General features: G+C 38.8%; 1 protein-coding gene across 1 annotated transcript in view; it reads left to right on the top strand.

The window, feature by feature from the left end:
• Positions 1-21,589, top strand: part of LOC148840962 (ADAMTS-like protein 1) — a 209,111-nt gene that overhangs the window by 160,300 nt on the left and 27,222 nt on the right. Inside the window, exons 9-14 of the mRNA XM_088910463.1 lie at positions 7,515-7,626; positions 9,957-10,095; positions 10,639-10,689; positions 11,500-11,704; positions 14,579-14,726; positions 15,393-15,477. Of these exons, the coding sequence (XP_088766589.1) occupies positions 7,515-7,626; positions 9,957-10,095; positions 10,639-10,689; positions 11,500-11,704; positions 14,579-14,726; positions 15,393-15,477 (740 nt within the window). The remainder of the gene's footprint in view (positions 1-7,514; positions 7,627-9,956; positions 10,096-10,638; positions 10,690-11,499; positions 11,705-14,578; positions 14,727-15,392; positions 15,478-21,589) is intronic.

The raw sequence follows: 21,589 nt of genomic DNA, 5'->3' as shown, positions 1-21,589 counted from the left end.
CCTGAAACTCTGATCATGTACAGTTCAGAGAAAATGTTTGTGAACCCCTAATTTAAATATATAAGTCAAAAATTGTGACAAATTGTGATGATACCCTTGTTTACCCGAAACCGGTCTTCTCTGAAATAGCTAAAAGGGAAAGAGGAGTGAAAAGGACAGACGAGTCAAAAGTTGAACTTAAGGGCATAATGAAAAACATTTTGTGTGCCAAAAACCAAACACAGCCTTCCAACAGAAAAACCTCATCCCGACCATCAAGCATGGTGGTGGGAGTATTATGGTTTGGGACTGTTTTGCTGCCTCAGGACCTGGACAAATTGCCATCATGCATGAAACCATAAAATTCAGTATTGTATCCACAGATTCTGGCAGAGAATGTCAGGCCATCCATTCATCAGCTGCAGCTGAGCCAAAACTGGATCAGGCAGCAGGATAATGATCCTCAACATGCAAGCAGAGAAGGTGCCTTCAGTTACTGCAGCTAGGAGATTTCAAACTTATTTACATGAGGATATTTATATTTATTTGATGGTGTTCTTAAGCCAAGTACTGTATATCTTTGTTTTTGTTTTGTAAATTTATTCGGGTTATCTTGTATTTCTTTTTCTTTATTTCAGGTATTCTTTTATTAAGACTTTCATGAAGATTTCATTGCCTTTTAAAAAAAAAAAGAGATGCAGAATGACAATACGGACCCACCTAGAGGATTAATAAACCTTTTCTTGGCACTATATTAGTCCTTTTGCTTTTGTCAATACATATTCTAAAATATGTGATTTGCTCCCCTTTAGTTTCAATTCACCTTATTCTGTGAATATATTTAATTTCACAGCAACTTACATTTAATACTAGAAAGTTGTGTATTCATTAGCACAATTATTGTGCAATAATATATCTCCACCACTTTCATTTAAATCCTTTCAGCATTTAGTAAATTTTCTAAATGTTGATGTTTTTATTCAGAGCAACTTACATAAGAACCCTTTTCTACTGCTGGGAATTTTACTGAAACAGAGTGAGGTGCTGTACCTTGCTCCTGGTTTACAACAGTAGTGTCCCATCTGGAATTTGACTCACAACTATCCTGTTATGAGTCTAGAACCTTAACCACTGCTCCACATGTTTTTTTATTTTGTTTGCCATTCCTCTTGCAGCACCTTCTATTTAAATACATATATTTCTAGACCCTTAACTAATGAAAATTCTTTGTGGTTTTTTTTTGGCAGTAGCCTATTAGTCTGTAAAGAGTTGGAAATCCTTAAGAGAGAAGGTTTCTGTGGTTACAAGTGTTCTGTGGGTCCGTGGGTTTCTGCTACTGTAAATGTTTTAGTGTGTCTGTGGCCCAACTTTCTGTCTTTGGAGAGTGTCTTCATTGTCTTCAATCTGTGATGTGGGTGTCTAAATTCCACCTTTCTGTTTTCTGGTATGTTTGATCCAGCACTGTCAGCATTCATGGGTCTCCGTTATTACCCGCAATCAACAACCCGCAGTCGGTCTTCTGGGGTCTGGAAGTGTTTGTTAAAAATAATGTTAATGTAGCCCATTATTATGCGCACATGGCAGAATGGTTTCTATTTTAAAAATAATCTGCTTCACTTAACAGATTTTAAATAAAATAATACAGGTTTTTTTTTACAAAAAAATATTTATTACTACCATGAACAGTAACAGAATCTGTTGTTTCATTGAGTTATACAGACAAACTGCCAATTGGCACAAACCTAAGTTAATATACAGGCATGAGGTGTGCCATCTTAGTTTAATGCAAGAGGTCACACACAGCAAAGAAACAAAAACAAAACCTACTCATACCCTGCAACATCTGAACCCCCAGGTGGCAGGAGCATCCACTATTTATTCCCCCTACCAGGGGCATGACTCCAGGAGAGAAGGGGCTTCATTAATGGTCCATCAGCCCAATGGGGGGTCCCTCCATTCACATCCACTGTCACCTGTGTGCCCCCTACAGTACTTGCCCATCGGCCATGGGCTCACATTCTTCCTGCATGCTGCAGTGGTGATGCCCACCAGCACCCACACCATTGCAGACACACAATAAGGGAAGGGGAATCAGGGAGAACAAGCACAGACAAGTACAGCAGATGATTCATTAGAGTGACAGGCCTTAAAGTGTTCTGGGCTCCCTGTCCGTGACAGTGTGGTAGGCTGCACAACAGCAATAGAGAAGTGTTCATCAGTAAGCTCTGCAGGACACAGGGCACAAAGTGTACGTTTTAGGAAAGCAATGCAGCAGGATGATTTGCAGTACAGAGACAGCCTCTCCATCTAAAGAGAAAAGGCTTTTTTCACTGGATAAAACATCTTTTCTAAAATCAGATGGAATTCCAGGAAGGTTACATTTACAAAGTCCCATGGTACCACTCAGATGCCCTTCACTGAAGATTAATTGAGTTGTAAAGTTACTACTAACAGCAACAGCTCATGGGTTGAATGTGTCTATTCAAAGGCTGGCAGGCTCTAGTCTGAGAACAGTAGGGCACCAATATTGAGGTAGTGTGATGTGTGGTTGGGGGGTACTACAAAGGCATTTTTCCCAGGCTTTCTTGTGATGTAAACTGCCTGTCAATCCTGCACCTTGCAGGCCCAGCTCCCTTTAATGTTCATGTGTTCATTATGTTTGTGCAGAGAGTGTGCTTGGTTTAATATGAAAGCTGATAACCAGCCACTGAAACAGGAAACAGGTGCTCAGCACCTGCCTCATTCTTGTGTCACCTTGTTAGAATGGGGAAAATGAAAGTCACTTTCATGTGCAATGCCTCGGTCTTTTCATGTGTCCAAGTTACTTAAGTGCATACCACAAGAGAGGGAGCAGGTGGTGCTTGTCCACCGGACACGCAGAAGTGGTTGTAATTTGCTACCTTCAAGGTCCTCCCCCTTCATCATCTGTTGAACGTTGTTCTGTGTTCTCAGTTCAGGCACATCTTTAAAAAGCTCCTTAGAAGTCTGCTAGCATTGAGGTGCTTTGAGTGTGAAATTCAGCTAATAAGCCTTTTTCATTTTATCGAGTAACAGCCTGGGTTTTCATAGAATGAAAACTTACACGGTACTGTTCAAACAATTGCAAACATCAGAGAGAGTAGAGACAGTAATCATATGATTTAATTGTAATTATTGACTAATTCTTCAATTAGACCATGTCTTTACACAGCCTCGCACCAAAGCAGATAACTTATATAATACACTGTTTTTCGGACGATTGTTGTCTATGTTTAATAGCAGCATAGTGTATTCTCATTTTAAAGGAAAGTTTTCAGCTGGGAGGGTGTGTATATGTAAGGTAGGCTGGGTATGTATACTTTAAATATTTTGGGGAAAAAATGGACTGCTTATAATTATAAAGGTTTGGAAACACAAATCATAAAGATAGACTGGGTGTAACATTGGTTGTTCTTTTTCATTGGCATATACTGTAAGAACATAAGAACAGATACAAATGAGAGGATGCCGTTCAGCCAATCTAGTTCATATAACAAGGCCTAATGATTTCCAGGAGCTTACTCTGAGCAAATGACTCATGAAAGCAATGCTTTTATCCTTCTTTAATACTTCGATTAACAGTATCTTTGCATTGCTGAAAAGCCCGCTATGTCCTACAAGCATGGCAGCAAGTGTTGCCCTCCTTATGATAGAAAGGTTGTTTGGATTAGAAGGCTGTGTGTATCATGTTAGTGTACCGTATATAGCTGAATTACCAGTTTAGTAGGCTGCATTCATACACACTGCAGCTTTCAGAGTAATAGGAGTACACATTGGTACACTGAGAAATCAGTCTTTTGTATGTAACACAACATATGAAAGTAATCTCTTCAGTGATAAGAATCCAAGAAGAATTAACAATATTGTTCTCTCCCTCTGTTGTAACTGAGTACATGGGAGAGAACCGTATACTATACATGCTGTGTCCAGTCTTTAAAACAGTAAGTAATGTCCATAGATATGGCAAGGATGCAGCTAATGCTAGAGGTGTTTGTATCTTATGGGAGTTGTTTTTTGTTTTTGTTTTTTTGAGTGTCATGCTTCCAAATTTGAGCAGCCTGAATGGAGCTTATCGCTTACTGCAGTAATTTCCTGACCTTGGACAGACCTCTCAAACAGCATTCTTTATCTTTTTCTTTAAAAAGGCAAAGTTGATCATACTTAAACACAGATAAAAGAACTTGAAGTAATCATCTTTAAATTAAGAGCCAATAGTTGTCAAAGCTACATTAAAAATCTGAATATGTTATGAAGAGGTTTTGTGGGTTTTGCTGGTTATCCTGCTGCTCTTTCATTATTGTATTACAGTTACCACAGAAAGACCAAAAGAACACTAGATTTTGTCATGCTAGAGAACTAAAGCCAGCCTTTTGCAGTAGCTTTGCCACAGGCTGCTCGATTTTACTAATGGATTCTGCATAAACAAAGCTATTTAATGGAAATCCGAATTCCATCAGTTCCAACATTTTTAAATATCTAACTGGCAAAAATAGAATAAAAGCAGTATACTATGGAAAAACATTTGAAGTCTTTGGAGGACTGCAAATTTTGCAGTGCAGTTTATATTATAAAACTGAAAAATAAAGAGTTAGAAAAAGTTCTAAATTCGATGGGCTGGCTCTTCCGGAGTCATTGCTACACAGCCTTCACAAGGGCTATTCATTATCTTCCTGTTAGGCTGTGGCTGGCGGAAGGAGTTAATACTAGTCTAGACATCTGCATCTATATGTATTTTTAGATAGAATCGCACAAGCTGATATCCATGAAAAAAATCACAGAAGGTAATATAGCTGAGGCACGTTTGAGCCATCCACGTGGATTGGCTTTATTCAATGGCCTCCATTAGTGCGATTAAAGAAGTGACATTGAGGTCTGGGAAATGAATTCATCCTGGCCTCATGTGTTCCTTTTCTTTGCAAAAATGTGGTCTTATCATTCAGTGGAGTAAGAAATATATTTACCAGCTAAATTGTGACCAGGCTTTTGGGGATTTCCTTAATTGAGTTTCACATGTAATTTGTGTTAGCAAAGAGTGAAAAAAACAATGCTCTCCATCTTCCCTGGGAACATCTTGGATGGATTTTTGGACAAATGTTTTTATTCATTTTTAAATAGAAACACTATGTACAAGGAGGAAAGGGGTAGCTCATTTCATTTATTTGGATGTTGCTTTTATCCAAATTGACTTCGATTTCTGCTCATTTACATAGCTGGAGTAATCAGAATAAAATGCTTTGCTCGAGTGTGCTACAGCAGAGCCTCACCTGGTATTGAACCCAGAACATTTTTGTTTTGAGTCCACAGCCCTAACCATTCTTCCACACAAAATAAACAAGTTCTGAAATGAGAAAGTGCAACTCTGCTCACTCACAATTTTCGCATTAGCAAAATTAAATAATTTTTAGTTTTTTCCACAAGTGCAATTTGTGCAAAACAGCATGGGCAAATACCATTTACGGTTACCTCAGTCTACACCCAGCAACGTAAATTTGGGAAATGTCGCTGAGCAAGAGCATTTGAAAGGTTAGCATCTCAGTCTCTCTAGTCACATGTTAATCACATACTCCCCAAATTTATCACAGTGCCTTCAGAAAAGTATCCTCAGAAGGTACTGAGCACACCTTGAGCGTATTTCTCCAGCACTGCCAATTTAATGTGGCTTGCCTCCCAGGTGCAGTTATGAAATGGGTTAGCACATGTGCTTGGAATTTGGAGGAAGAGAAAGTGTTGTCCTAGACCACCTCCCAATCAGGACTACCAGCTTGTCTAATTCCCTGCCCCATTTGAAGGTCGTTGTGAGAGTTCTTCACTCATTTTAGATGAGGGAAGAAAGTCATGCAGAGAAGCCTCTGGACTCAAGCAATTCACTGGGCAAGAGGGTAAAATAGTGTTCCTTGACACCCGGTTGAGTGGAGTCCAAGAACCATAAAATAATAAAACCCAGCAAGTATCGCTGCCTCAGATCCCCAGATGCGCACAGGCCGTTATCATGACGTCAATGAGCCTGGTGGCCTGCAAAGGTAGACATTTTTGTAGAACGTTAATAGAATCATCTCCCTTGACACCCAGAAGCAGGCCGACAGTATGCAAGGTAGACCTGCGGCTTCTTTCCAGCAGCACAGCAGGGCAGGGTCAAGCCGGGCTAACTCGTTCTCCATCTCTCAGTTGCTGTCATGGTTCTTGCGCTGATGGCTTTAACATAAAAAAGATCAGTTTTCAACCCACAATGAGATCCCTGAACAAGTGGCACTGTGTATCAGACGGCCATGGGAGTTCCCAGGCCCAGTCCTCACAGGAAAGTGCTGTGTTTGCAGTTGCAGCCGGTGAGAAAGGAAACTGCTTCCTGGATTTCTTCTCCTTTTGGGGGAAGGGATGCCTGGCTTGATGGCCAACAAGTTGCTCTTTTTAGTGGCCTACATACCGAGGCATGAAAAGCAGTAAAAGTGCCCTCAAGTGAAATTTTATTTAATCTTTTGAAAAAACGACCAGGTTCCGTGTTTCTGCTCTCTTAATCGACCCACCACTGTGGCATTGAGCCACTGGGAGTCCCTCATGTTGTTTTCTTTTAAAGAAGAATGTAGGCCTTTTTAGTTGCTGCCTGTATCCCTTCCAAGGTTCTTCATTCTAGTGTGCTGGCTCTCTCCCTGTGCTGAAAATGCACTTAGAAAAAGAACGCTGATTGTCCTAACTAGTGCTCTCCAGCCTGGGCCTGGTCTTGCTTATGGGCTCTTTTAACGTCTTCAAAGCCAGATGTGTGGTCTGGGGTAAGTTTGGGTTCTGGAAGTTCTTCAGAGCTCTGCAATACACATCAGGATTGGAGTGTCAAAATATTTCAAAAGCAACTAAATATGCAAACTAAAGGCATTTTCAGTACTGCGTAGAGAACAGCAAACTTCAAAACAAGTATTTGCTAGCGTCAAACCTTTAAGGATGGCGCAATACTCTGTGTCATCTCTTGTGTTAAAAATATAAAAGCAAAAACTAGGAACAGAGAAATCAGAAAAAGGTTGTACGGATGTATAATCTGTTTTAATAATACTATTATGATACTGTATCTAACAATCTGGAAGTAATGTGCATTCTTCATGGACAATAGTCACAACAGTTATGTTGTTTGCCTGTTATAACAAGTACTTATTAATAGTTAATAAACACTTAAATTCAAAGCAACTACCATCATATACTGTAGGAGGTGAACTACCAATACTGCTGTATGTGTCTTCCAGTAGTAGGAGAACACTCTGTTGCTTGATCAGGTGGATACAGTGGATACCTCGACAGGGGTCTGACCCAGGAACTTCTCAGTCACATGCTCCTTTCTCTAACACTGGAACGAACATTACCTCCAGTAGTCTCATTTGTTTTTGTTTTTTTTCAGATCAGACAAAGACCTTTTCAAAGCATCCTTATTTTCAATACCTTTTTCCATGAAAGAAATCCAAGAGAAAAGTCATAATGCAGCGGTTCTTTGCGTGGAAAATATGATTTACGGTCATGTCTTGTCATTGGTGTTTCAGATCAATTACGTCAGCGCATCAGACAGTGTGGTTCAGTTCATCTTTTACCAGCCTATTATACATCGCTGGAGGGAGACCGATTTCTTCCCATGTTCAGTCACTTGTGGTGGGGGTAAGAAACTGTCTTCACCACTAATGGCTGTGGAATTCTCACTCCAGTACAGTGTATACCTTCACACTCCTCAACATTACTGTATGCTCTTGCTCCTCCCAGTTGTTAAATTGTGATTCCCCCTTTTGGGGATTTAAGTCAGTATTTAAGCTATTTTTTACACCATTTGTTATTTGGAGCTCCTGAAGACTATCCTCTAAAACTGTGGGTCATAAGATAGTTGCCTATATATCCTATAGTACAATGTACTGCATTGCTTTGTCTCAAGGTTTTGAGATTAGCTGCTTTGTCTTTGCAAACCCTCTGACTTAAAAATAAACAACATAAAACATAGAAAAACTGAAAGCACAATAGAAAGTATGCCTGCCAGAAAAGCAGACTATGCCATTATGTCAAAATGAGATTGGAAAAGCATTTGTATTTTAAAAACAAATTATTAAATTATACAATGAGTACACAATTAGTATACTGTACAAACTGTACAGTATACTGTAAATACTGTACAGTACATACGGTACATATTTGTTGTCCAATTTAATGGAGATAAATTGTTTAAATTAATTTCATAATGGATCACAAAGCATTTGCTTCAGAGTTAAATTGGCACTAGGTCATTAATAATTGAATTGTCAACTTTGAAAATAAATAACAATCATTTCTGTTGAGAACTTGTACTCCTCTCCCAGTTGTCATTGTGCCCAGCTGCTTTTTTATACTGTACATGCAGAGAGCTTTGTTGTTTGCAAGCTTCCTCAGTAACAAGTGTGGGATCATTACTTCATTAGTGTGGTTAGAGTGTCTGATTCATGGATCCCTTTTTCTGAAATCTCTTTATTATATGAAGTATATTAGTAAAGTATAACTTTGTGTTTTTTAGTTTTTTAAAACTTTGTTGGCTTGGGATACAGATCTATCCTATACTCTTAGCTACTGGAGTATTGTTTATAGTGCAGCTAAGTAGGCTTTTATGTAATATCATTTGCTAGGAATAAGTCATCATCTCTTTATGCATTTTAATACCCTTTTTGTACATCACTCGAAGGTAATGTTTTTGTTGTTTGACGAATCAAGAACTAAGGGTTACTTTAAACGTGTTCAAGCAGTTGAGACAAGTTTTAATCTATGAGATCTTCAACTCACCGACTTTTCTAGACGTTCAATAAGTGAAATTTTAAATGCTTTCAGAAAAGGATTAATTCTGACCAAGTGAGTAATATAGTTCGATTAAAATACCAAGAAAACCATACCAAGAAAGTTTGGGAGGAGTTAAGGATTGGGTTTCATCTTCTACTGGCTTTCCAGCTACCACTCCTCCAGTAGTGTGGCTAAGCAAGGGCCCAGGAATGTTTTTGTAAAATGATTTAAGAAAAAAAAGGAATGATTAAAGGGTGAGGCATTGGTTAAATCAAACGTAATCAGTAGCTGTATCTGTACTTTATCAATTTTCATTTGAAGTACAACAATTCGGATTTATTCTTAACCTACCTTATACCCTTGTAAGTTTATGCCATTGGAAACATCCTGATGTTTATTTTTTTTTAAATATGCTGCTCATAAGTTTAACACATTTTTTTAAATCCGTTGTAAAATTGGAAGCATATATTTAGGTCTTTCCAAAGTGGAAATTCATAGGTTTTAAGTTGCTGGAAAGGTGAAGACAGTTGAAGTTGAAAGGGATTTTATGTTAAAATGTGTTAATGCACTAGCTAAGGCTTCATTTAGAATATTGCCTATAATTTTGGTCATTAAGTTATAAAAGATATTCCTACTCCGGTATCAGTCCAGAGAAAAGCAACATGCATTCTGGGGCTTAAAGGAATTTTCTGCACTGACAAGCTGAAGAAACTCAAATTTTTAGTCTTGAACAGGGAATTTGAAGACAAGTTCAAAAAATTAAGCAGACTACAAAATTCTCTTCCAGTCCAGTATGTCTTTTGAAGATGCTTCTTAACACTTTAATTCCTGTCTTTAACTTACCTGGTTTGAGAGTTCTGAAGCAATAAATATTCACCATATTGGTTGACAAAGCACTGAGGATCACAAAAAAATGACAAACAGCAAATGCATCAACTGAATCATGAAATTATATTTCTTATTAATAAGTAAGGCTTCCCTCCTTCATAACAATTTAGTTGTCCTTAACGATGAGCTGTGGCTCATTTCTGAGCAAATAAACCTGAATAGTGTGCTGTCAACAGGCTGTATCATTGACAGCATTTAATAAATGATCATGGAGACGAGCATGTCCAGGTTTTATGAATGTTTTTGATTGGTTCTCATTGGCGATCACCTCGTTCAGTACTTTTCTCCTGCCCCGAATGTGGCTTCAGGATACCAGCTGACCTCGGCAGAGTGCTTTGACCTGCGCAGCGGCCGGGTGGTGGTGGACCAGTATTGCCACTACTACCCTGAAAATGTCAAACCCAAGCCGAAGCTGCGAGAGTGCAACATGGACCCCTGTCCTGCTAGGTGGGTGCTTTCACAACATCTAGTGGGGAGAAAAAGGGAACATTGCGAGACCTGCAAAGAAAAATGGGACAAAGTGGCCATGTGTGTGGAAACAGACAGGATCCACAGTGCTTATGCTGTGACAGGTGATCAGAACTCAGATGAGGGCTGCATATCAGGTGCTGAAACTGCCTGATTCTGCCTGATGAAGAAAGGCAAAAAACATATTTTTAGATTATTGTCCTATTTTAATGTTGCAACAAATAAACTTAAATAAGTGGATATAACAGAATTAACATTGTAGCAATGAACTATTTTAATTCTACTCTAATAGCAATTAAAGCTGCCTGGATGAAACCTTTTCAAGTAAATGAGCAAACCAAGATTTCTGCGATACTGCATTAGCAATCCCATCAGTATGCAATTTAATTAATTTCTTATACTCTTACATAGTGGATCTGTTTATGTGTATTTCGAACAGTGACATCCTCTGTTACACCTTTTAATAATTGAATGTTCATTGTTCTGTTTAACTTTTACTGAGAGAGATTTTGTTCCCAACAGCGATGGCTACAAACAAATCATGCCCTACGACCTCTACCACCCTTTACCTCGGTACGTATGGCAGTGAAAGCAAGGCGAACATCATGAGCTGAATGTTGAAGGTCTTGTTAGCAAAGAAAAAACAACACGCAGAAAGGCTTACTGAATGAAAACTTCTGAAACATTAACAACAAGGAGAAACTCTTAGAAAAACCCATCGTTAATTCACACACACAGGATTCTGATATCGTAGAGCCGGAAGAAGAGAGGAAAGGAAGCAGCTTAATCTATATCAAATGTTTTCTTTTCCATTTACTGTATGCATCTTTTTGTACCCTCCCAATTTGTAATTGCCAAATGTCTTTCAACAACAATGCTGACCTATAAGATATTAACCTCAACAACAACAGACATTTCAGAGGTCAAGAAGCACACAGTCATTCCGGGAGAGCTGGCGTTGATTGAGGTTTGATGCAGCTCCAACTGCAAGCTTACACAGTGCCCAGCAAGCCACAAGAGCTGCTGTTTGTACCCTGAGGACATCCTAGCTGATTCAAGCACCACTTGGGCGATTCTGGTGCACAGTTTGTGGATTCCCACTAACACCAAGCTAGCGAAATTGTCATTTATCAACCCAGTGATGTCTGGGTACTGCTGTACCACTCAACTAAAGGTGTGCTTTTACAGCTGGAACCTCTCTGGGGCCTCAGGTGTGACAGTTACAAGCTGGAACACTAGCAGTTACTCTGCAGTAGTGAAACCGTACCTTTGTGTGATTCTAAGCAATGGCTCAAATTGTGAGGGAACGTGCATGTCCGCCGCTCGTTGTCCCTGTATTTGCCGGTAAGTTTGTTTGACCGTGTGGAAGACCTGTGTCCTCAGGTGGGAGAGCAGCCCCTGGACAGCCTGTTCCATGTCCTGTGGCGGGGGGATCCAGAGCCGCTCAGTGTCCTGTGTGGAGGAGGACATCCAGGGCACCGTCACCACTGCCGACGAGTGGAAGTGTCTGTACTCCCCCAGGATGCCCATCCTCCAGCCCTGCAACATCTTTGACTGTCCAAAGTGGCTGGCACAGGAGTGGTCACCTGTAAGTCCTTTTTAGGAGCCTCTGCGCCTGTGGTGCCAAGGGACAGAGGGTCTTCACTCCACCTGTGCTGGTAGTTAACTGAACTCGTTAATTACTGAAACAGTTTTTCCTCTTTTTAAACAGTGGTGATTTCAGCAAAGCAAGAAACAGTATAACACCCCAGGGCACAGGCTGTATATTGCTAGCTAAAGTACAGGCACTCTTAGGCTCTTGTTTTCTGAGCACGATTGAGCCAATTACATTGTACAAAAGCAAATAAAAACAACAGAGACTTTTTTGTTTTTATCTTTGCAAAATAAGCTTTACCAGGTAACAACTCTTCATTTAAATTAAGGTTCTCCATTATCTTTGGATTAAGTATATTTGATATTTTTACCAGTCCTCCTAAACCTCAAGGAAAAACAATATAAGATATTGCCTTCACAATTTATGTGGTTGGCACGGTGATGTGAGAGTTAGTGCTGCTGCCTCATACAGTAGCTCTTGAGTCCTAGGTTTGAGTCTGGGTTGGAGCACCTTATGGGTCGAGTTTGCACATGCTCTGTGTGTGTGTACATTAATTGGTTTCTCTAGCTTGTGTGCCTTGTAAAGAAGCTGTTTACCATCCAAATGGAGTGTTTCTGGCCCTGTATTTCTGGAAGTGACTCTAGTTTGAGTACTTACTGTACTAGGTGGAGTTTGAATGGATGGTAATTTTCCTTTCAGTTTGATACCTTTAATTTTCATAATATTTAGGATACTATTGTAGTTTTATTAGTATGTTCAGCACTAATACCAAATTAATCTACTTACACTATGTAATAGTATTGTGTGTTGCTATGTATTCTAAAGAAAGATTATTAATTAAATGACTGGAGTAGATATAAGCAAATATTAGAATAAGATGTAAATACGAAATAGTGTTCAATTTTCCTCACAACAGAGAAGGAATGTCTCAGTTTTAACACCTTTCTCTCTCTTAGAAAATTGTCATTTCATGAATCATGTTTCCATTTTGGTCTATTCTTAATTGTTTAAAACCTCTTCATTGTGTCCACAGCTGTATTCACTCTGTATTCGGTCTGTGTGACTCTTTTCTCACATCACCTCTTGTCTATGACTACTCTTTAAGCAAGGTAAAAGACAGATTCTGAACATGTTCTCACAGAGAAAATAATTCACTATGTGTTTGCAAGTTTGTGACTGTCAAAGCCAAGGTCTCCTAAACTATTCAAATTGCTGTGTCATGTATAATCTTTCTACTGAGTTGAGCTTTTACTTTAATTGCTTGTCAAAATAAGTTTTCCTACACAATGACCCAATATACAGAGAATTGATTGTGCACACAGAATAAATGGATAAAAGGTGTAAATATTATTTTTAGCATAATGCCAGAATGACAAAAGGAAGGACAAAATAAGTTTTAATTTACTTGGCAAGTCTTGTTGTGTGTTTACTGTTTTATTTTTTTCAAATATGTTGATTATGATGTAATTTGAAGCAGCGTTTATGATTTTGTTTTGAGATTTGATAGACATTTTTCAATGATTTCTGAATAGTTTCAAAATATTTTAAATCAGTTTGTTGGCCATGATGCTTCGCTATTGCTAAATGTGATATGATTAGATTTTTTATTTAAACGTTTTCAGTATAGCCTGGAAGTGTAAATCCTATCACAGAAAAAAATATGAAAACAGAATAATTATTAAAAATAATGATAATCACCTGGAATCACATATGAGCAAATGAATTACTGTTATAGGTAGGTGACAGAAATGTCAATTCTTAAATTACCACAATTTCATTTGGACTCTTACAGTACAGTATATGAAAATCTTTGAGTTGTCAATGGATTTAAAAAGATTTAAACTGTTGTAAAAGAGCATTCAGATAATGACAACTTAAAAATATTTCCTATAACCTCTGTGATTAAAAGGAAAACAATAAATATATTATTTGTTCATAATTTAAAGGTCTGTTTTTTTCAACTAATGAAATAAAATTCTACAGGAGTTAAAAAAACAATACCTCCAAAAGTTGTTGTTTAGAAACATAAAGCACTGTAACTGTGTATGTGTGGTAAATAGGATCTTTTTGGTCAGAAGATGTGAACTAAAAAGATTTCAAGCTGGGGGTGAAGAAGTAGAAACACTTATGAGATATACTGTACAGGAGTGTGGGATAGAGGTGCAGGACTCCATATGTTCCTATGTTTAGCATTTGTGGAATATAAACAAATCACCCTATGATGTCTCTATCATTTCAGCTTCACGGTGAAATTCATTTCCCATCCTGCCATCGCACCCTGAGACCCTGCGAGTTAGATTTGTGGCCTGTTAAAACCTAGAACTTTGTTGACCTTATACATTCCTTATTCTGAACTTCCATTATATGCTTGTCTTGGCAAAGGTCGTACCAAAAAAATGGAGGCAGCCAATGTGAAGGAATATTTCTTGTCCTGTTTTTTTTTCTAGTTTAAGAGTAGGACTATGATGCTATGTGTGCTATATTTCTACATTTCAACACATATTTACATTTTTGTGGATGTACAGACAGGCACAGTACTGTTTCTTATTGTCTTGAGCTGAAGTTGTTATAGTGTATTCCAAATTACAGTGTTGTGTATTGCAAGGCACACAATGTTGCTGGTGGTCTCGTAGGGCACCTTAAGATCTTCTGCCTCTGATTTTTAATATGGCTTCTTCAGACACTCTGTCTGTGCTTTAGTAGCTGCTGCACATAGAAGATTAACAGAAATCAGCAGAAATGCTCACTCATTCCAATGCACGGGAGATATGTTTAGAGGCTGTGAGGTCCTGTTCTGTGAGCAAAGTGATGTGATTGTCCATGCTAGCAGAGGAGGTGTGGGCTGTGACTGTGTCCTCTGTCCCACAGTGCACAGTGACGTGTGGCCAGGGACTTCGGTACAGGGTGGTGCTCTGCATCGACCACCGAGGGCTTCATGCAGGAGGGTGCAACCCCAAGACCAAGCCGCACATAAAGGAGGAGTGCATTGTGCCTGTTCCTTGCTACAAACCCAAAGGTATGCCACTTCTTCCAGAAAGAAAATGAACTAGCAGTAGTGGAGAAGCATAAATGAGAGGCCCCCTCGTGCCAAACCTATTGTAATTCTCACACGTCTTATAACAGCAGTCGACAGCTTCTGTTTGCATTTGAACACACCTCATCAGCTGTCTCATTTGTCTTCTTTAAACAACTTACTATGTGCTCTCTGCTTGCCTGACCTTGTTAAGTGCTGAAAATGTACCAAGGATGGGAATATGTACCCACATATTTGCAAAGGTCTGTGTAATTTGTACTATGTATCTGAGCAAGCTTGACACAGGCATATCCTTATTTTTGTGAGGAATTCTTGCAAGACAAATCTCATTTTTACGACGGTGTAAGTCAATAGATGTCGTTTAGCTAATGTGAAAATTAGATCTGCACTTCAGAGGTGATTCTGTTTCTCAGTAGACTCTGACAGGAGGGTAGGGGGAGGTTGATTGACCTTACACCTTAGACCACCTGCAACACATGTGAAAATCTTGAGGGAACTTACAGTAGATGTGGTGGCTTAGATGCTGCAAGTTCTACAATTGTGTCCAGGTGAGTCATTGAAGCCCCTGAGAGAGGAACCTTTTTGACATCGCTGGTGGCAGAGGCTGAGGTCTGAGGGCTTGCTGACCTGGAAGGTGCTGTGTTACAGAGAAGCTCCCGGTAGAAGCCAAGCTGCCCTGGTTCAAACAGGCCCAGGAGCTGGAGGAGGAGAAGGCTGTGACTGAGGACCCTACGTGAGTACAGGCCCTCAGGCTGCAACTTGTTCACAGCTACCTGCCAAGCCTAAGAAACTGAAGTATAGGCTGTGAAATTTGTCAATTTGTCATCTGTGGTTTTGTGGATGTTGTGCAATGATGCAGAATAAGGAATCCTTTATTCAGATTAATGAAGTGATCTCTCGTATGTCTAATACCCAGTATCATCATGTTCAAATCTTTAATCTCATCAGTTTGCTTGACTCATGACTGATTGCAAGCCTTGTGAGAAAGAAAAACTACATACCATGCATTAACCTTTCTTTGTTACTGAGAGAGATACTACAGATAATGGGGGAAAAATTAATCCAAAGTAAAAACGTATGTACCTGAATACACGAGGATGTGACTTTGAATTCAAGCTCCATGGTATCTCTCGATATCATTCATATCTGCTGTAGATATAGCGAATTTAAAGTATTTAATTTTGTTCTAGCAATTTTGTAGAAAAACAATAAATTTGCTTTCTACAGTGTCTTAATTCAAGAATACTGCCATGTGTAAGATTTGAAAACACAGTTAGGACATCACAGTTAATACAATGCATAAATTGATGGTGATATTACCACTTTCTAACTAGAACTAATCAGATATCACAGCGAAGCAAGATAGGTCCTGCTCAGTACCAGGGTGTAAGACTTGTAAGTAAGACCAGGTTGCTGTAAGAAGTATTGGTCAACCAGAAGATATTACTCTTTCCTCTGGACCAGACTTTACAAAATAATTTTGAGACAATTCAATATACAGTAGAGGGTACCATCCTTCAGGTGAGATAATGCATTAAACTAAGGTTCTGACTACTTGATCATTTACCATGACCATGACACTATTTGAATGAGTAGGGGTGTTAATTCCTGTGCGTTGGTTAAATTCCATTCTGGGTTTGAACAATCTGGCTTCCCCAAATTTCCCCCATTAATTCAGATGTTGAAGCAATTTCTCCCTTGTCGGCCTGACCTGCTGTGTACCCCTTCTTTATGTAACTCACATTGAGGGCCATTGGGATAAGTGCATACACTGTAAATGCAATTTTATGGCTAATAAAATGTTAAAAATAATAATAAAGGCCTACATATATCTTCTTTAACAACATTATATGTAATGATATAATCTGACTGTGCCATTCTAATGTCATTAAAGCAATACAAAACAAAGACCACGTGGAAACTATAGCCTACTGATTGCCAGTAAACATCAGAATGAATAAAGTGGAAATATACACCACAAACAATGCTTCAAGAATTTGAACAAGCTAAAGTATGAACATATGATAATACCAGCTCCACTTGATGACTTCTTATAAAGTATCCAGGACAGCTGACATATGCAGCCAACATTCTTTCCATTTCTCAGCAATTAGCATCCACAATGGGTTTGTTCATAAATTTCTAGAATTTGTCAAGGTCTGGAAAATTGGATGAGAAGTGTGAGTGTTGAATGTGAGATTTTATGAACAGAACGTGGACATCCAAGGTCCAAATTGTGAGTCTTACAATTCAAGCGTGAGACTTTTTTTCTACCAGCGCTCACTGATTTTCCCTGTGCTCTTTAACAAGAATTTTTAAACAAGCTGTTAAAAAAGGATTTGCTTTTGCAGAGATCAAGATTAATAAAACTGTGAAGCTAATACTCTTGCCATTCCATTCCTGGGTGTCTGGAAAAAAATGTTTTTAATTGCCTTCTCTTTTTGTGTGCTACCTTTATGTGTTGTGCACAGATCGTTTTTCTGTCATATGTGACAGACTGTGAATCTTTTTGTTTAACTAATAGTTATAGGAGCTCATGGGTCTACAATTTCCCAAGTGTCAGTATTAAGTTCGGGAAATGTTTTCAAAATCAGTCTCAGATATAAGAGCCTCATGATAATTGCACTATGCAAATATGAAAGCTTTTCTGTTGAGCAATCATTTATACAGCACTTGTAGAATGTCTGTTTTATCCCAGCCAGGAGAAGAAAGAAGAAGACTCTCTGCTTTCTTGCTTTCAATGTTAAAGCCACATCTCCATCTCAACAAATATGTGACAAATGACTGGAAATTACTTTGATAAATTCATGAACACCGTGCATTCACTTTAAAGGTGTCTAATGAAACCCACAGAAAGGATCTGTCATACATTTTCACACTCAGACAGTCAACCCAGCCTAACCTTAACGGGTTCATTATAATGGGTGGTGGGGTGGCTCTGTGGCTAAGGATCTGCACACCTGGCTGGAAGGTTGCTGGTTTGTATCCCACGGCTGGCAGAGGAATCCTTCTCCGTTGGGGCCCTGAGCAAGGTCCTTAACCCCAACTGCTCCAGGGGCGCCATATAAATGGCTGACCCTGCGCTCTGACCCCAAGCTTCTCTCTCTGTCTGTGTGTCTCATGTAGAGCAAGCTGGGGTATGCAAAAAGACAAATACCTAATGCAAGAAATTGTATATGGCCTATAAAGTGATCTTATCTTATAATTCTCATACATTTTCATCTAATCAAGCATAACAGATCAGAACAAAAAATACTCACAGATTAAATGCTTATTGTTTTTTTTTCCTAATTGTTGCTACAGAAATTAACAGTAAGGAGTGAAGTAATTACTCTTGTGTGAAAAATTGCAGCTTATACGAAAACAACAAAAATGGCAAAAAATAATAAATCTTCAAAGATATGAAAAACGTATGCATGTGAAAATGCCCCTCTTTCATGCTTGTTTCATGAAATGTTTTTGCATTTTAGCTGGCAATAAACTGGACATGTTGCATATGCAATTTTATATCTTATTACCTGTAACTTGTTCAGAGCTGGCAGCTGTGAACGAGTTAGAGGTAATAGGATATAGAATTGCACTTGTGTCTGTATTTTAATGTGTCAGAATTTTAATGAACCCATTGAGGTTAAGGTGGGATGACTGTCTGATGGTGAAACATCATAGCACAGACTGTAATATACAATATGTTAATGAATCATTTGTATTTCCTTGCGTTTAAAGGCAATTAAAGCTGGTTATGTGCTGTATAATGTCCCCTTGTTGGTATTTTTAATATACCTTTGTGTTCATACTGTATAATGCAAAAGTGTTGCAATTTCTGATATATAACTTCATCCATTGGTTTTCAGACCTCTTCTTCCAATTCAGTGTCATGTGGGAACTGGAGCATACTCCAGCAAGCCATGGGCACAAGGTGTCCAACAGGCCAGACACAAATACACACACACAGTCACACCACAGCCAGTTTACCCAGAAGCCATTTAACCTACCAGTATGTCTTTAGACTGTGGGAGGAAACCAGAGCACATAGAGGAAACCCGCACCAACATGCATGGGAAGAACACATAAACCCCATGCAGATAGCACCCCAGGAATTGAGCCCAGGGCCCCAGTGCACTGAGACAGCAATGCTTAGCACTACACCACATTGCCACCAAGTGAACCTATGGGTATCCTGCTCCAGGATTATGCTCATCTTCCTGGGAAAGGTAGAGCTGCCATCTTGCGTGGACCTGCCAAGCTCACACTACTGTGTGCACAATATGCTGACTACTGTTTCTCACTGAACCCTTACTGTAAGTCAATCCTGTTTAGTTTTTATTTTTTATAAAAGTTTTTTTTTAAATTACAATGCTCATTTTATTCTTGACATCATTTGTTCTGTACCTTTACATATACTTGGTTACTTCATGGGTTTTTCCAAGATGCAAGAAGTGTTGTAATAAATTTTAGTGATTAGCTAAATTGAGCATTGTGATCTAAGCTTTGAGGTTCGTTTTGATTTGATTGGCCAGCTCTTCTTTCATGCAGAAATACATGTACTCTTAACTACACAGTGCTACAGTCAAATGAGTGGTTGGTACCTTTGTTGAGTCTAGATTATGATTGTTGCATTGCTGTTTGTATTTTTATTCTCACTTCAACCAGGGTTTTGGGATAATGGACACTGTATGTCGGTGCTCCATTTCTTTGTAGAAATATGTGGTTGGTTTCAGAACACGTTCAGGACTATTCTTTTTATCTTGAAGGAACTATGCCTCTTTACAATAAGTATTGTGTGTTAGGTAAATATATGCTTGAAGCCAAAACACATTATTTTATTTCTGTGGTAGCATATCTTCATGAATGTCACATAAATAACCATGCATACAATACATTCACACTGTAAGCCAAAAACAATATCTGTGTGCCACATGGAAGCACATTCTTAATAAAAGGAAGTTTAAACAGAGGAAATTCTTTAGAATTAGAATTACTTCTGAGACTGGAGCCAGATTAACAGAGACATTGAGCAAAGGGGTGTCCATTATAGTGCTGCAAATTATTTATACATCTCTCTTTTGAGTATCAAGTTATTTGAATTGTTCCATCATTTGATATATTAATTTGTCGCATGAATGTGTAGGACTACATAATCTATAATAATATTTGTTTTGGGGGAGAATTACCATTTCCCATTGACTTGCCTTATATTTCATTTGGATGTGTTGCTCACATAATATGACATCACCAGCATCTTAGACCAAGACCGGTCACTCAGATCCATCTTTGGAACCTGGGAAGGTTAACCGAGACAGAAGCTTTCAAAAGCTTTGTTATTCAAAGGGTGGTTGGCATGACTTTGATTATTTACACTACCACAAGTGTAAACCTAGTCCTCCTACAGCCTTTACAGTCAAGCTGCAGTGAATACCACAATACTCTTGAGAAAGAAAGTGGGGATATCCCAACACAAGTATACTCAGCCTATGTCTGTGATCACTAGCTATGCAGATATATAAATAAACTGATTGCCAGAACACTGGAGCCACAATGAACCCCATAATGTTTTCCTCAAAAAGAGCTCTGTTCTTAGGAATTTACTTTATATATCTAAACTCCAGAGGCAATAGAACCCCACTTGGTGTAAGTCTTTGGTCATAGAGAGAGATTGCAGGTTGACATTGGAGCCCCACTGAAAAACAAAACAAATGAAAAAAAGTTATTTTTAAATAATAATGAATAATTTCTTTCAATTATACAGTATAGCGCTTTTCTGGACACTCAAAGCACTTTACAGGTAACAGGGACTCCCCTCCACCACCAATGTGCAGCCCCACTTGGATGATGCGACGGCAGCCAAAGTGCACCACTACTCTCAACACACATCAGCTATATGGGGGGGGGAGAACAGAGTGATACAGCCAATTCATACTGTAGATGGGAATTATTTGGAGGTCATGATGGGTTGTGAAGAATTTCTTGTAGTCCTATGAGATCGTTGTCCTAAACCGATCTCCAGGAGGCCTCTACATTACAGAATAGATCTCTGATCTCTTTCAAACCTTCACTGAACTGTGCTGTGACATATTGTATCCCCACAGGATTGACAAAATTACTGTGGCATTTGTGGGGTAGGGGGTGGGCATTCCTGTTTTGTGACAGCAAGTTTTACTTTTAATCAAGTCACCCTCTCTAAATGCCGAGGGTAGCCTATGTTCACTGTACTCTCTGTTTGAATTCCCTCCTTTGCGTGCCACAACCCCCTAGTGAAACTTTTACAGCCTTTCTTCTAAATGTACTTTCCTCTTTTAAATCACCTCAAACCGTGTGTTGGTATTTAATAATTCACTGGTTTTAGTCATGAGCCAGACTAACACAAACCCCAGGCTTACCTTTCTCGCCTCTTTGTTGGTTGAATTGGTTGAGTTTTGCGATTAGATGAGCATATACAACCAGTATGCCTCCAATAGCCTCTCTCAGTGATAACTAAAAATTTTCTTAACATATGTTTAAAGGCTTCTCCATACTTTGTGCTGGCCTATTAAGACCTGATAAGCAGTGTGATAGTGCAAAGTCAGTTTCATAAAGGTTAAAATTGACAACTTTGATTTATCTTTATCTACATTTTCAGAAGAGTTGTGAAGGAACGGGCATGATATACCAAAGACTTTAGAGCAATTTATTCAATAAAGGAGCCCAGCTAATCCCGAACAGCTGTGAAATTACCTACGGGAGGACTATATTTTATTAATACTTCTTTATTGCATTAAGATCATACTAGAGTAGCCAACATGTGGGAGGTGAGAGCCTGCCAAAAGGAGAATATTTTTTATGGGAAGCAGCTCAGTTGCTAGCTACAG

The sequence above is a fragment of the Atractosteus spatula genome, chromosome 1 (assembly GCF_055471065.1).
Source record: "Atractosteus spatula isolate fAtrSpa1 chromosome 1, fAtrSpa1.hap1, whole genome shotgun sequence".
Taxonomy (NCBI): domain Eukaryota; kingdom Metazoa; phylum Chordata; class Actinopteri; order Semionotiformes; family Lepisosteidae; genus Atractosteus; species Atractosteus spatula.
Note: the sequence above shows the minus strand (reverse complement) of the source record. Positions and strands in the feature narration are given on the sequence as shown.